At 49.3% G+C, this 12409-nt stretch overlaps 6 protein-coding genes and 1 pseudogene across 7 annotated transcripts, besides 1 other annotated feature; 4 read left to right on the top strand and 3 right to left on the bottom strand.

Annotated features, from left to right (window-relative positions):
* Positions 1-12409: part of a sequence feature (contig 1.164 1..150254(-1)) that runs on past both edges of the window.
* On the bottom strand, positions 648-2444 carry ANIA_11140 (annotated as a pseudogene). Its single transcript has 2 exons — positions 1628-2444; positions 648-1572 (listed from the first exon to the last, which is right to left on the bottom strand). Coding segments are annotated over exons 1-2 (1742 nt in total).
* ANIA_11633 (uncharacterized protein) lies at positions 4348-4967 on the top strand (the record flags this gene model as incomplete). The annotated part of the gene is made up of 4 exons (XM_050612728.1): positions 4348-4441; positions 4611-4673; positions 4783-4822; positions 4913-4967. The coding sequence occupies 4 exons, from the start codon at positions 4348-4350 to the stop codon at positions 4965-4967; spliced, it is 252 nt and encodes an 83-aa protein (XP_050468612.1).
* tma22 (putative RNA binding protein Tma22) lies at positions 5809-6739 on the top strand (the record flags this gene model as incomplete). The annotated part of the gene is made up of 4 exons (XM_050612730.1): positions 5809-5953; positions 6019-6038; positions 6174-6261; positions 6318-6739. Exons 1-4 carry the CDS (start codon positions 5893-5895, stop codon positions 6737-6739), a joined length of 591 nt encoding a protein of 196 aa, XP_050468613.1. The 5' UTR covers positions 5809-5892.
* Positions 6871-7915, bottom strand: ANIA_08882 (uncharacterized protein; the record flags this gene model as incomplete). The annotated part of the gene is made up of 2 exons (XM_050612731.1): positions 6871-7588; positions 7632-7915. The coding sequence occupies 2 exons, from the start codon at positions 7913-7915 to the stop codon at positions 6871-6873; spliced, it is 1002 nt and encodes a 333-aa protein (XP_050468614.1).
* ANIA_11145 (CGR1 family protein) lies at positions 8760-9469 on the bottom strand. The gene is made up of 4 exons (XM_050612732.1): positions 9393-9469; positions 9167-9312; positions 8942-9096; positions 8760-8885 (listed from the first exon to the last, which is right to left on the bottom strand). Exons 1-3 carry the CDS (start codon positions 9448-9450, stop codon positions 8956-8958), a joined length of 345 nt encoding a protein of 114 aa, XP_050468615.1. The 5' UTR covers positions 9451-9469; the 3' UTR covers positions 8760-8885; positions 8942-8955.
* On the top strand, positions 9688-11414 carry amcA (protein amc-1). Its single transcript, XM_677058.2, has 2 exons — positions 9688-10133; positions 10188-11414. The coding sequence occupies exons 1-2, from the start codon at positions 10023-10025 to the stop codon at positions 11055-11057; spliced, it is 981 nt and encodes a 326-aa protein (XP_682150.1). The 5' UTR covers positions 9688-10022; the 3' UTR covers positions 11058-11414.
* Positions 11446-12284, top strand: ANIA_11146 (cytidine deaminase). Its single transcript, XM_050612733.1, has 5 exons — positions 11446-11537; positions 11616-11749; positions 11853-11938; positions 12031-12112; positions 12205-12284. Exons 1-5 carry the CDS (start codon positions 11465-11467, stop codon positions 12244-12246), a joined length of 417 nt encoding a protein of 138 aa, XP_050468616.1. The 5' UTR covers positions 11446-11464; the 3' UTR covers positions 12247-12284.

Genomic DNA, 12409 nt, shown 5'->3' on the forward strand with positions numbered 1-12409 from the left:
TCGAAGCACTAAGACTTATTGTCACATTAACCAAAGCAATCACGTACGAAACCTTGGACATAATCAGCATGCACCAGGCCGCGATACTGGTGGTAAGTAGACTTGCTTTCCGGCGCGGGTCGCTGTATTTCTGTAGGAATGGTTGTAGGAAATATAACCTTGAAGGTGGGTTGGACCCGGCCCACTATGTTCACATAATTGCGCAAACATCCCTCACTCACAAGGTTGTTGATCGGTTAGTCTGCAGTTTCTTCCAGGACCCTTATGGATCCTAGTAAAGTCCCCCTATTGGCAAAACAACACATATCAGAAAAACAACTTTACCACTTGAGAAGACTTACAGATGGCTTGTTCCGGACTGAGTATTCCCACGCACAACCTAAAATTTGAAAATATATAGTCTATACATTGAGAATTATATTATCGTGACAGAGCATAATCGGCTAGACAAACATAACCAGCCAAAGATACAAATGCAATAAATTCGCTTTGCAGGCTCTAAACCCTATTAGACAGTTCAATTAGAGTGTTTCCCACAGTGGAGTCACAGACCACCGTACTTGCCCTAACACCAGCAATGCAATATGTGCAGAAGTAGACCCATTAGATTCAATCGCGTAAGAAATTCGTGTCCGTAATGCAAACTCTCACCCTCGCCAGCCAACATTCCAGATAACATGCGCAATGTCCTTTGCTGTGTTGACAGTATCAACGACCCTGTCGTAAATGACGTCGACATTGGACGGTTGCTCATTGTCCTGAGGGCGGAACCCCAGAGACGCCAGATAGAAACTCTGAGCGTCTTCGTCTTCGTCTTCGTCTGCCGGGTCCACAAACCAGGAGTTACTCGAGTCGTCCACAAATTTGGTTGTATTGCTGGCTGCACCCAAAGAATTGGGCTGTCGCATTCTCCCAATAGATGACGAATATAATCGACGTCCTGGGATATATTTTGCCCATGACCAACGACCCATGATCGAGGAGGGCTGAGGTTCTGGCGTGTCGCTACGATATTTGAGCGTAGTCGAGGGAAGGGGCGCTATCGTTTTGTTCTCACCACTGGAGCTTGCTCGTGGCGTACTTCCTCCACTGGAGGAGGCTGGTTTCACAATGAATGTATCGTCCCACGACGACTCACCTCCAAATTCTAAATATTCCTCTTCTTCATATTTGGCTTCCACAGCAATGCACTGCAAAACCTCCTTGTTGAAATGGATATGACGCCTTTCGCTTGGCGATCCAAGGCCTGAAGTTGCAGTATGCGTTGCAAGTCCCGATAGGTGTACATCGGCTGCTGGCTCGAACCCTGATAGATCAGTAGTACGGTTGCGAGAGTGTCCGGCTTCCTGCGCTTTCAGGATGGCCCCAGCATGCTGCAGAAGAGTATGTTGAGATAACGAGCGCTGCAACATAGTCTCCGATGCGGTCCTTTTCTTCAGGATGGATTTTCGGTCAGGACACGTATTGGGTGATTCAGAGCAACTCGGTGGCGGAGAGACATTCATCGACTGCACCCGTACGCGAGAAGTCTTAAGCGGTCCATACAACCATGTCACGTCACAATCCTTCAGCCTATGAGAGTGTTAGTCTAGCAGTCGCTGAAGGATATAGCGCGGCGACAACCTACCAATTGAGAGAATCTGGGGAGATTGTTCCCAGATTGTGTCTTAGCTTGGTCCATGTCCTCCAAGAAGCATTCTCCAATCTGACGCTATTCTCATAGACCTCTCTGTGAGCGACTACATAACGCCATGAAGCCCAGATATCTTCTTCTTTCCATTCATGAGAGAGGTAGTCGACATGTCTTGAGGGCTCTTCATCCACCAAACTATCGTCGGCGGCCGAAATTTGTGGTGTTGAGAAACTCGAGTCCGCCGACGAGGTACCGAGAAGGTCGGGGGACGCGTTCGGTTCCTCGTTTGATTCCTCAGAGACAGACGCACTGTCATACAACGGCAGCAACAGCTCATCTTGGTCACCTGGGTCGTTGGAGGAAATGGAACCGGCAGGAGTAGGTGGGAAGGTCAGTTGCGCATTCGGGGCGAGGTTCGGCGAGGAAGGAGACGAGGAGGCTGCAGAGCATGTAATTGGACTTGGATAGTCGGAAGTATAGAGTTGTGGAAGAGGTTTGCTCATGGCATCGTCTGGGTGTTCTAAATAGTATCTCTGCGCGATGGGGCGCCTGCCCACTGGGTCTGGGGAGAAGCATGAACGGCTGTCCGCCGGGGACGGTAGCACAGCGGTCATATTAGCGAAGCATCAGCCTCAGATGCCGCGTTGCCGGATCTACCCTGGGGGTGGAGCGGGAGTAAAGTGCACTGAGCGCAGAGATACAGGCAAGGGACGAATAGACTGCAGACAGGTGGCCGAGTTCAATGATCAGGATGAGCGCGAGAACTGGCACGGGTCAAGCGAGATGGGTGATGTCGATGTTTGGAATGTCGAGGAATCGTGTAGTGGCTAGAAGAGCGCGAGAAGGTTGACGGAGGTCGAGGGTTTTATAAATGGGGATCGTCGTCGTCTTTTGGCCGGGGAAATGTTCTAGACGAAGGACGGGGAGAGGGAAGAGAGTTGCGCTAGAAACCAAACGGGAATGCGAGTGGGGATGGCCTCGGAAAGGCTGTGCGGTGCTCAGACTCCAGGACAGCAGCAATCGGTAAAAGCGAAAATACTCATCGTCCGGAATATGAACCAAAGTATGTACGGATACCAGGGGAGTCTGAAGTAGTAGCAGAATAATAGTGCTGGGTAAGCGATTCAGGAAATGCAGAGCGATCGGACGATCGGCGTGATTTGATTATGGAGGATTATGGAGTAGTAGATTAGAACGGTCGAGCTGCGAGGTTGCCACTAGGCCGAGACTAAGTCGCAAAACGTTCCATTAAAAAAAGGACCACTTTGTACTATCGTTGACTGACAGCTGCATGGTGAGCTGTCCAGACCGGGGATCCGAGCTCTGTGCTCGCCACTAACCAAGAGCGGGATGCCGGATGAAGTCAACGTCGACCTGGATCCTTCGTTTCGACAAACCTTCCCCTCTTCCGGTCCCTGCTACTATACGGTGGCCGGTCTGGTCGAGGTCCGGATCCCAGTCGAGGAATGAGCCAATCACTGCGCGCTCGCAGGTGAAGTTCGAGATACGCGTCCTCGAATTAAGTTGTTATTGCGCAACAAAAAAAGTCTATTATTCGACACTTCTATTGCCCAGCAAGATTGAACCACCTTCGAACCAAATCCCTCTTTTACGCGTTTCGGGATAAGTCGGGCCTGTTCTCTGCGAAGTGGCGATCAGCTCGATAACAGTGGAAGCCAAAACACCAGGGCCCCTTGCACCTCCATGCACGGGCGTTGAGGGGCGTTGAGTTCCCACATCATCATGCAGAGCTTGGTGCCATGGATCATGGGCGGTGGTGATACCCTCCTGTCTTCGATAACGTGCGATAATCGACTGTGGTGCAACTGGGACAGGCGTGCTAATCACAGCCTCTGACGCGAGATGAGCGTTCGATGTTGGCTCTGGTTCTTGCTGTGGTCAGCGATCCGGTTTCCAGCCTCTGGTGGTCACTGATTGATTCTGATTGATTCAGTGTATGGATAAGTGAGCGATACTCCGACTTGCACGGACTACTTCGTACTGCACGACAAGAGTTCATACACCAGCGGGTTTCGCTGAAAGCATACAGTATTCGCTACTCGTGCCCATTCCGCTTCAATGCATTGGAGGACCTTGGGCTAGGTTGTCCCCAAGACACGGCCTGAGCGGCAGCGCTAGAATCGTTACAGATGCACCGTCAATGGACGGCGCAGCGCTACAAGTCCTGAACCGATGTCACGGATCCGCTGCGAGGGTTCTTTAGCTATCGTTCTACCTCCGTAGGTATCTTCCTGTCCAGAACCTAAGGCTCGTGTTTCATTATCAGCATCGCCGTTAGAACGTGGGTCATCGCTCAGAGTCATTGGCAATCAATCGTGTTCTCAGCCGGCCATCCGCCGGTCAGTCCTTTATATACATTAATGTCAGAACATCGTCCACCAATGTGGCCAACTGCCGCTGCTGCCGGAACGCTTTCCCTCCGGCTCTGATTATTCATGTTGACAAGTCTATGTGTATCGCGAAACATGTTGGCGATATACTAATCGTCGCTCGACGGGGCGCTAGGCCTATCTTGAGATGCTTATTGTGCATTCAAAGTGTCGTAGCCCAGTGGAACCAAAGGCGCATATTACAAGGTGCTTGCTGCTTCGGTCTGGTACAAGGGCGATACAAGGGCCTAGAGGAGCTGTTTACATCTCACAGTTAGCGCCGATTCTCCTGATGCAGGCATAGGGTCGGCTAACGCCTGCAACATGCTTCTATATCCTCCAACTTTCGTACTTGGTCGCTGGTCTAGACCTGCGGCCGTTTTGCGAACGTCAGGGATTCATGCTCTGACATTCGAAAGTAAGTAACGAGCAGGGAATTTTGCCGCGGCAATCTTAGGTTTCCTGGCTGCAGAGCCACTTGGAGCATGGATCGGTCCTTTGTTTCTGAGCAAGTCTCGGAGACTTGACTGCGCCTATCACGGTCGTCATGATAAACACAATCCTACGAGGATGAAAATCGAAACCAGGATTTTTGTTCCCAGCAATAGAAGGACACTGGGCTTATTGCGATTCTCAAAACATCGCATTTCGTACGTAGTAGCATATCCGGATTTGAGCATTATCAGTGCTGTATAGGACACTCAAGCCTCTGCTTACAACAACGTCCATCACTTATACCTAATGACTCAAAATGACAAGCATCGCGGGAGCCCTATGGACTTGACTCGCCAGATATGAAGTATGTCTTAAAGACTAGATAAAACCTCCGAGGCTCCGACTGGGGCCCTTAGTTTGACGGATGTCTGTGCTCTGCATCTGCATATCCCAGGCGGTGGCAGCAGACCTACGTTATTTCATTGGATGAGATCCGTCAGTGCGACTAAAGAGAGGAAGCTAGCACAACGGCTTCTTTGGAGGAATCTCCTCCGGAATAAAACTGGGACGGCTCGGCGGGTATCTGAACGCCCTAGTCGTAGTCTGCCTTGTTTCGTGAGCGTTCAATGAAGGATGGTTGCGACGCCCGAGCATCGGCGAAACAAAGGATTGACCTAGCGTGCTAGATTCGGTGAATACTTGAGCTGATGATATGGCAGCCCATCAGCGGGGTTTCCCGCGAACGTGCAGCTATAATCCGTACGTAGATTCCCGTCGGTCTCGATAACAATTGGCGTGCAGATAACGTATTACTGACGGAGGCCCCGGTCGAAAAGACCGTCCTATATATCAGTACCACATTATTCGAAGACAAAGAAGAACTTAGGTTACTCCAAGGGCCACAGGATGTCAATGAGACGGGCATAGGATGTTGATATTTTTTTGGACATCCGCATGGTTACAGGCGAGTTTGTCCTTAACTATAATAACAGTGTATTCAAGTAGGAGCTTGCCGGCCATGGGCCCCTGAGATAACAGGGGTTTAGTATATTAATGATAGCCGCCACCACTGAACAAAGTACGTCGCTTGGACCTTCAAAGTTTCGTCATCAAGCTCATAAGAATATACTATTCACGAGAAGTCTCAAACTTGCAAGCTCCATCAGAGAGCCTGAGCCCATGGATAACAGCAATCCCATCCAAAGTAAAACAGCTCGAAATATGCGAATATAAGGTAGCCGCATGACTAATTATGAAAGAGTATTAGCCCAGGAACGGCCTAGCGGCGAACCTAACCCCGCGTCGTTCGACTCGGAAGAGGATCTGAACCTGGTAATGTCAGAGAGCACACCTACTCATTATTCCGCACTTTCTACCAATTATTCTTCAGTGGGATTCTACGTATAAAAAGCTCGGGCGCGCAACGATCTTAATATGGCAGAGGTCTCGCAGCCACCCGCAGAAACCCAAGCTCGGCAAATCACATATTGTGGAGGTTAGCTATATCTTTCATGGGGCTCTCGTCATGGGGTCGAAGCTAATACTGTGGCATTTGCATAGTTTGCACATTGCCTCCAGAGGTATGAGTGTCCGCATCCATCTACTGCCGTTGGTTGTTTGCGGGTTCTGCCTGGGCTTTACAATAGCTGCTTCCGCATGTGGAGCAACCACTGTCAGTTCGAATGTTAGTCTGGAGGTTAACATGTCCAATATAGTACTGTGAATTTGGCGGAACGGCGAAGAAATGTCAGGAGTGGCTGAAAGATAACCGGTTGGAAGAGTACCAGCGGTTATACTCTGATGGTGATTATCACTTTTTACTTGTTCAACGGAGAAACTAACCAGAGCCTCTCTTGCAGAAGCTATAAGTGCAAATCTCTCCACTCTGTCAGTCTCCGTTCAAGAGCGCGCAGCCAAGGATGCCGCAAAGAAGGAAGCGAAGGCGGCGGCGGCGGAAGCGCGGGATGCAGAGCGTCGAGCGACATCTAAGGTCCAGATCAAGCGTGTCGAGCGGAACAAGCGCAAACATGTCAGTGTTGTTACAGGACTCGAAGTCTACGGATTAGAGAATAAGAAGGTGGCCAAGGAGCTGGGAAAGAAATTTGCAACAGGTTCGTCCGTCACGAAGTCTGCTTCTGGCATTGAGGAGATCACAGTGCAAGGCGATGTATGTGAGGACATCAAGGAATGGTTATTGGAAAACTATGGGAAGGGAATTTCGGAATCTAATATCGAGATTGTCGAGGATAAAAAGAAGAAGAAGGGGACAGCTGAAGCTTAAAGTGATCATCTAGAGCTCTCCTTTACAGAAGATAATCATGATAATGAACACCCTAAAGTGTTATGCAAAGCTCGCTGGTCGTCGCTGCTGTTAAACAGGCACCTCATGGCAAATGGCACGTCAATTGGTGATCATAATTCATCAAATATTCGTAAAGGGTCATAATCGGCCGATCTTGTAGCTTTATCAGCCCCGACTGATGTAGATGGATCTTTCTGAACCGTACTTGTCGTGCCATCGAGGTTGGATGACTCTAGAGTCATCGCGTACTCGCTCCTCGAGCTTGGTGAGAATGCGTCGTTTTCCTTGGGGTGAGGAATGTGAGAGGGATTATTTGTGAGTTTCAAGGATCTCGGAAGAGCTTTAAAGCCAGACGATGTCTCCTCACTCGGCCAGTGCTGGAGGATGATGAAAACCAGGGCTGCTAGGATAACTGATGTGATAATGCCCCAGAAAATACGTAGTCGTTGGTTTGTTCGCATTTGCCATTCCATCTCCCGCTTGTCCCATCTTTCAATCTCACTCCTCATTGCATCCAGCCTATTGCTGAGCGCTTTAGCCCTTGTCTTGCTGGCTCTCATCCGTTCCTCTAAAGCCTCAATTCTCTGCACCTGGGGTTGAAATTCATGGAGATCACCGATTTGTTTTCGGATATCGTGCTCTAAGCCTGTGGTCTCCTGCTGGAAGTCGTCAAAAAGTTTGGACGTCGTATCTGATAGCTCCTGAAGGGAGACGATTGTCATAGTGAGAGCTGCAATTTTCTCCAGAAGCCCGTAGTAGGTGTAGTCCAGTCGTCGTGTAATGTCTGTTGCAAGCGTCCCAACTGCGGACAGTGCAGAACGCAGGTATCTACGTTAAACAATAGTCAGCCTAGGGTCATATGGGAGTTAACAGTATAACATACTGTTCTCCTCTGCTTCGTAGGTCCCTAACTCGCTGTAAGTCATCCATAGAATGTATCTCCTCCGGTCTTTTGATTGACCCGAGACGGATATCCTTGTCAATACCATAAAAGACGCTATCTCTCCTGCTCTCGAGACCTGTAGATACCGAGCCCCAACGCGATTGAGTGTTTTCCCGTGCGCTAGGTCGAAGCATTCCATCTTCTTCACTCTCTTGTTGTTGGTATGTCGATATTGAGCCTCTGCCGTCTGCTCTTGACGAAACATGATGCATCCTGTGTCGGAAAAGGGCGTCGCGAGATCTACCTTTGCCTCCCCTATGATACCGCCGCGACCTCTTGTTTAGAGAATCTAGAGAAATGCCGACGTCAGAAATGACATCTTTTGCAGCGTCCTATCTCGTTTTACTCACCGCCTATGGGCAGCTTTGATAGAAGCTCCGGAGGGGCGGATTGCGGAGCTGCCTCTGTGAGTGATCCATGGTTATGAGGTGCTCTTCCGGATGTAGTCGAAACAAATAGGGTCGGTCGCTTCAAACCATCCATCCTGCATATTGAGTCTTAGTGCGTGTCTATATCTCAGAGTATCTTGTTGAATAATAGATAAAGCCCAACGGAATCTTTAGGCGTGTTGTATGATGGCGAAAGCTCAGGAATGATGGCCCAAGCTTGGACATCTCGGATCCGCCGAGGGTTGAGGCAACCGCGCGATCGAACCGACATCCACGTGTATCTACTGCGGCCGGGTCTCGTAGGATCTCTACGTATACATCCATTACACGAACTTATTTTATTTATTTTTTTTTTTTGAGGTAATCATTGCATCCTGTAGAATTCCTATCTTCCCTCCCCCCTCCTCCCCTTTTCTTCCCAGAAGGCCTGCAAAGGTTTCCGTGTTTTCCATAATCAGTCTCTGCGGATAAGCAAACCCGAGGTCATTTTAAAGGATGGAGTACTCCTGCTGGCAGGCTTAGGGCCAAGGAATTAAGACTTTTAAGGGTAGTTTTCTCCTTGATTATAACATCATCAAGGAGCCAAATGCGATACAGTGTGACGTAAAAACAATTCTTAGCAATTGACCATCAGATGCAAGAGCGACTATGTGGTTAATGACCGATGTCAAAATGTAAAAAGATGTCGAGCAAAGAATCCGAAGTAAGCAATCAAGAGAAACAAAGCATTCGCTCGCCGAGGCCTTGAAGCCCTAACTCCTAAGACGCCGAACCTATGCACAAATAAGGGAGTCTCCTCGAACTCAGCGACAAACCCAGAAGCAGATGTGTAGGGATATGCACACTGACACTGATAACATTGTTCAAGAGTTGAGGAGCTTGTTTCGTTTTTCTCTTTTCTTCAGTCGCTCGACCCGTTTGCGATGCATCTTCTCGGCCATTTTCTCATATCGCTCCTTCTCTTCCTTCGCGGCTCTGCGTTCTTTGATTCTTTGGATGTGCGCCTGGAACATGAATCAGTCTCTGCGGAAGGCGTCATATGCAATGGAGCCATGCGGTTCGCGAGTTTCTTACCTGTCTCTCTGCTTCTCTTTCCTCTCTCAATTCCTTTTCATACTCCTTAATAGCCTCCTGTTCTTTCCGCGCAGCCGCTCTTTTTGTGTACGAGGTTAAACCCCCGTTGGGCCTGAAGGGCTTCTTGTTGTCATGCCAGTTTTTACCTGCGGGTCCGAGACGGCGGAAGATTAGCCAGGAAGAAAAAGGAAAAGTTGGCGAGAAAAGTGGGGGGCTGGACGCCTACCATTCTTGCGTATTGATTTGGCCGCATGGGTTGAGGGTGCTGGAGCTGCGGACGACATGGTAAAACTCTGAGAGAGCTAGAAGGGGACTAAGGACGTGTTACTGAGAAAGAGGCCAAGGGGAGAAGTTGGGCTTCACCCTGACGGCCAGACTCGATTTTTTTCGAAAAAGTTATCTTAGCCCGATCAGATAAACGGATCTCGGGGGAAGTGGTGAACCGGGCCCACCCAGCCGCCCCGAGGATGACTCGTCCACGAGGATTGTCCGGTCTTCTGCTGAAAAGAATTGTCGCAAACCTGCAACGAACCACCTGCCGAAGCCAAAAGGCGCCCCCACCACTCAAAATATCCCGCATTTCGGCCTTTCTACTGCTCGAGCTTGCAAGCGATGCTTTCTAGTTTCTGAGCTCTTCAGGTACCACGCGTGGATTGGGCAACGCCAAACCCCTCGTCGGTACACCGCCCCTCACACTCTGTCTCTTAAACACCTTGCACCCATCCTTTCTACGATGCTTTCCCGATAAAATCTACCAACTACTCTTCCTTCCTTCCTTCCTTCCTTCCTTCCTTCCTTCTTTTTCCTCCTCTACTCGGACGACCGTTGGCTTTAAGCGCTCAGCATATCCATCCCTATGGCGGCTACCGAAAGTGCGTTGACGATACACAATGATATCTCAATGGAGCTGCCTGAACTAGCCCCCAATCAAGGTCTAGAGGCCTTCAAAGATATTGTTTTTGGATCAGTAAGTTACCGGAAGTCCCCTACGATGTACGGGCTTTGCTAACGCCATCTTTAGGCTGCAGGAATGATAGGCAAGGTCATTGAATATCCCTTTGACACGGTCAAGGTTAGGCTTCAGTCACAACCGGATCACCTTCCTCTCCGATACAATGGGCCGTTAGATTGTTTCCGTCAGTCATTCCAGGCAGAGGGTCTTCGGGGTCTCTATCGGGGAATCAGCGCTCCGATGGCGGGAGCTGCTGTAGAGAACAGCTGCTTGTTCTTCAGTTACCGTGTGGTTCAAGAGCTACTTCAGGCCTCGTACTATTCCTCGACAGAGCCGTTACCGTTAACTGCTTTGGTGTTCAGCGGTGCTGCATCCGGATCCATCACCTCCCTTGCCTTGACACCGATCGAGCTCATCAAATGCAAGATGCAAGTGCCCTCGGAGCCTTCCAGCGCACGAGTGGGACCCCTCAAGATTATAGTCTCTGTTTTCCGCCAGGACGGCGTCTTGGGGTTCTGGCGCGGCCAACTGGGTACGCTTATCCGTGAGACGGGCGGTGGTGCTGCGTGGTTTGGGGGTTACGAAGGGGTGTCAGCACTTTTCCGTTCATACCATTATTCACCTTCGACAACCTTTTCCTCTGAGGTCGAATCTGGGTCACTCCCTCTTTATCAACAGATGTTGGCCGGAGCAGCAGCCGGTGTCAGCTACAATTTCCTCTTTTATCCAGCCGACACAATAAAGTCGAGATTGCAGACAGAAGATATCAACAACACATCTAGCAAACGACAGACATTCGGGGGCGCCGCTAGGGCTCTCTGGCATCAGCAAGGACTTCGCGGCCTATATCGAGGCTGTGGTATCACTTGTGCGCGGTCTGCGCCAAGCTCGGCATTCATTTTTACAGTATTTGAAGGCCTACGGAGTTACTTTGGATGAGCGAATTCGTTATGTGATTAGATTTCATTTTGATTCTCGACGATTTTTTGGCCCATTTCTGCTTATTGATGATACCTATGATTTGTCTAGACTTAGATTTTCTTGTTTGATCATTCGTCTGTTCAACCAATCTGGCATTGGGGCCGCGGTCAAAAGTCCGTTGGAGGAAAGAGACATAGATTGTCTATGTGAATGTACCACACATCTACCAAATAGCGCAGGAATTGTAACGCGGGAAGAAGCTGTGACCAATAAGTTTGGTGGGGTAGATAACCTGGAAGACGCCCTGACTCCAATGTAACATGGGAATGTTCCTTGCTCCTCATTATCTACCCAGCTTTTGCCTTAATTTCCTACAGTTTTCGACTCCTGAATTCCCTTTTCATACCTCGTTACCCCTCAGTACCATGGCTTCTCTTACTGCCGAAGAAATAGAGCTTCTCGCCTCAAAGGCCAATGCCGCCAAAGAAGCAGCTTACTGTGAGCATTGAATCATTTCTTTGCGGGGACTGCACTCTGGTAGAAGTCTTGAACCGGTCCTAATGACTTCATCTCTAGGCCCTTATTCAAAATTTCGTGTTGGCGCGGCTCTCCTCACCCAGTCAGGGGAATTTTTCACAGGGGCCAATGTTGAAAATGCCTCATATCCCGTTGGCACATGTGCTGAGCGGGTGGCGTTTGGGACTGCTGTCGTAAGTTGCTCTTTCGATATCCTGGAACCACCAAAATTGGACAGTGCATGGTTTCACACACTCTGTTCTGCTCCCTTGGATAGCTAATCATCCCGTTCAATAGGTAGCCGGCCATCGCCGATTCAAGGCGATCGCTGTGGCCACTGATATTAAACCTCCTGCCTCACCATGCGGCATGTGTAGACAGTTGTACGTCTTCCAAGTTTACTGAAACAACTCAAACTTTCCCCATCTGCTCTGTCGCTTCCTGGAGTCAAACTACTGATCTAGTTGTTACCTAGTATGAGTGAATTTACAACGCGGTCGTTTCCAGTGTACATGTATGACAAGGAGATGAATTGCAGTATCATCTCGATGGGGGAGGTATGTGGGCCTCACAGCAATAAGACATTGTCCCTTTCACGTCTCCCATCTGTTAGTTTGAACAATTTACATATGCTGATCATGCGTCGCAGCTACTTCCCAATTCTTTCGGACCAGAGGACTTTGAGCATTAGTGAAAGCAGACGCTCAGGTCTGCTGTTGTGCATATATGGAATATTTGACGTCTAATTCTACGATTAATGGCAGCTGATTTCTACAGAGTAATCCAGTGTATGAGAGAAAAGATGTGTAATGGGGGAAAGCGCTACCTATAGTATAAATTTTACCGTTTCCCAA

The sequence above is a fragment of the Aspergillus nidulans genome, chromosome VII, assembly GCF_000011425.1.
Source record: "Aspergillus nidulans FGSC A4 chromosome VII".
NCBI lineage: Eukaryota > Fungi > Ascomycota > Eurotiomycetes > Eurotiales > Aspergillaceae > Aspergillus > Aspergillus nidulans.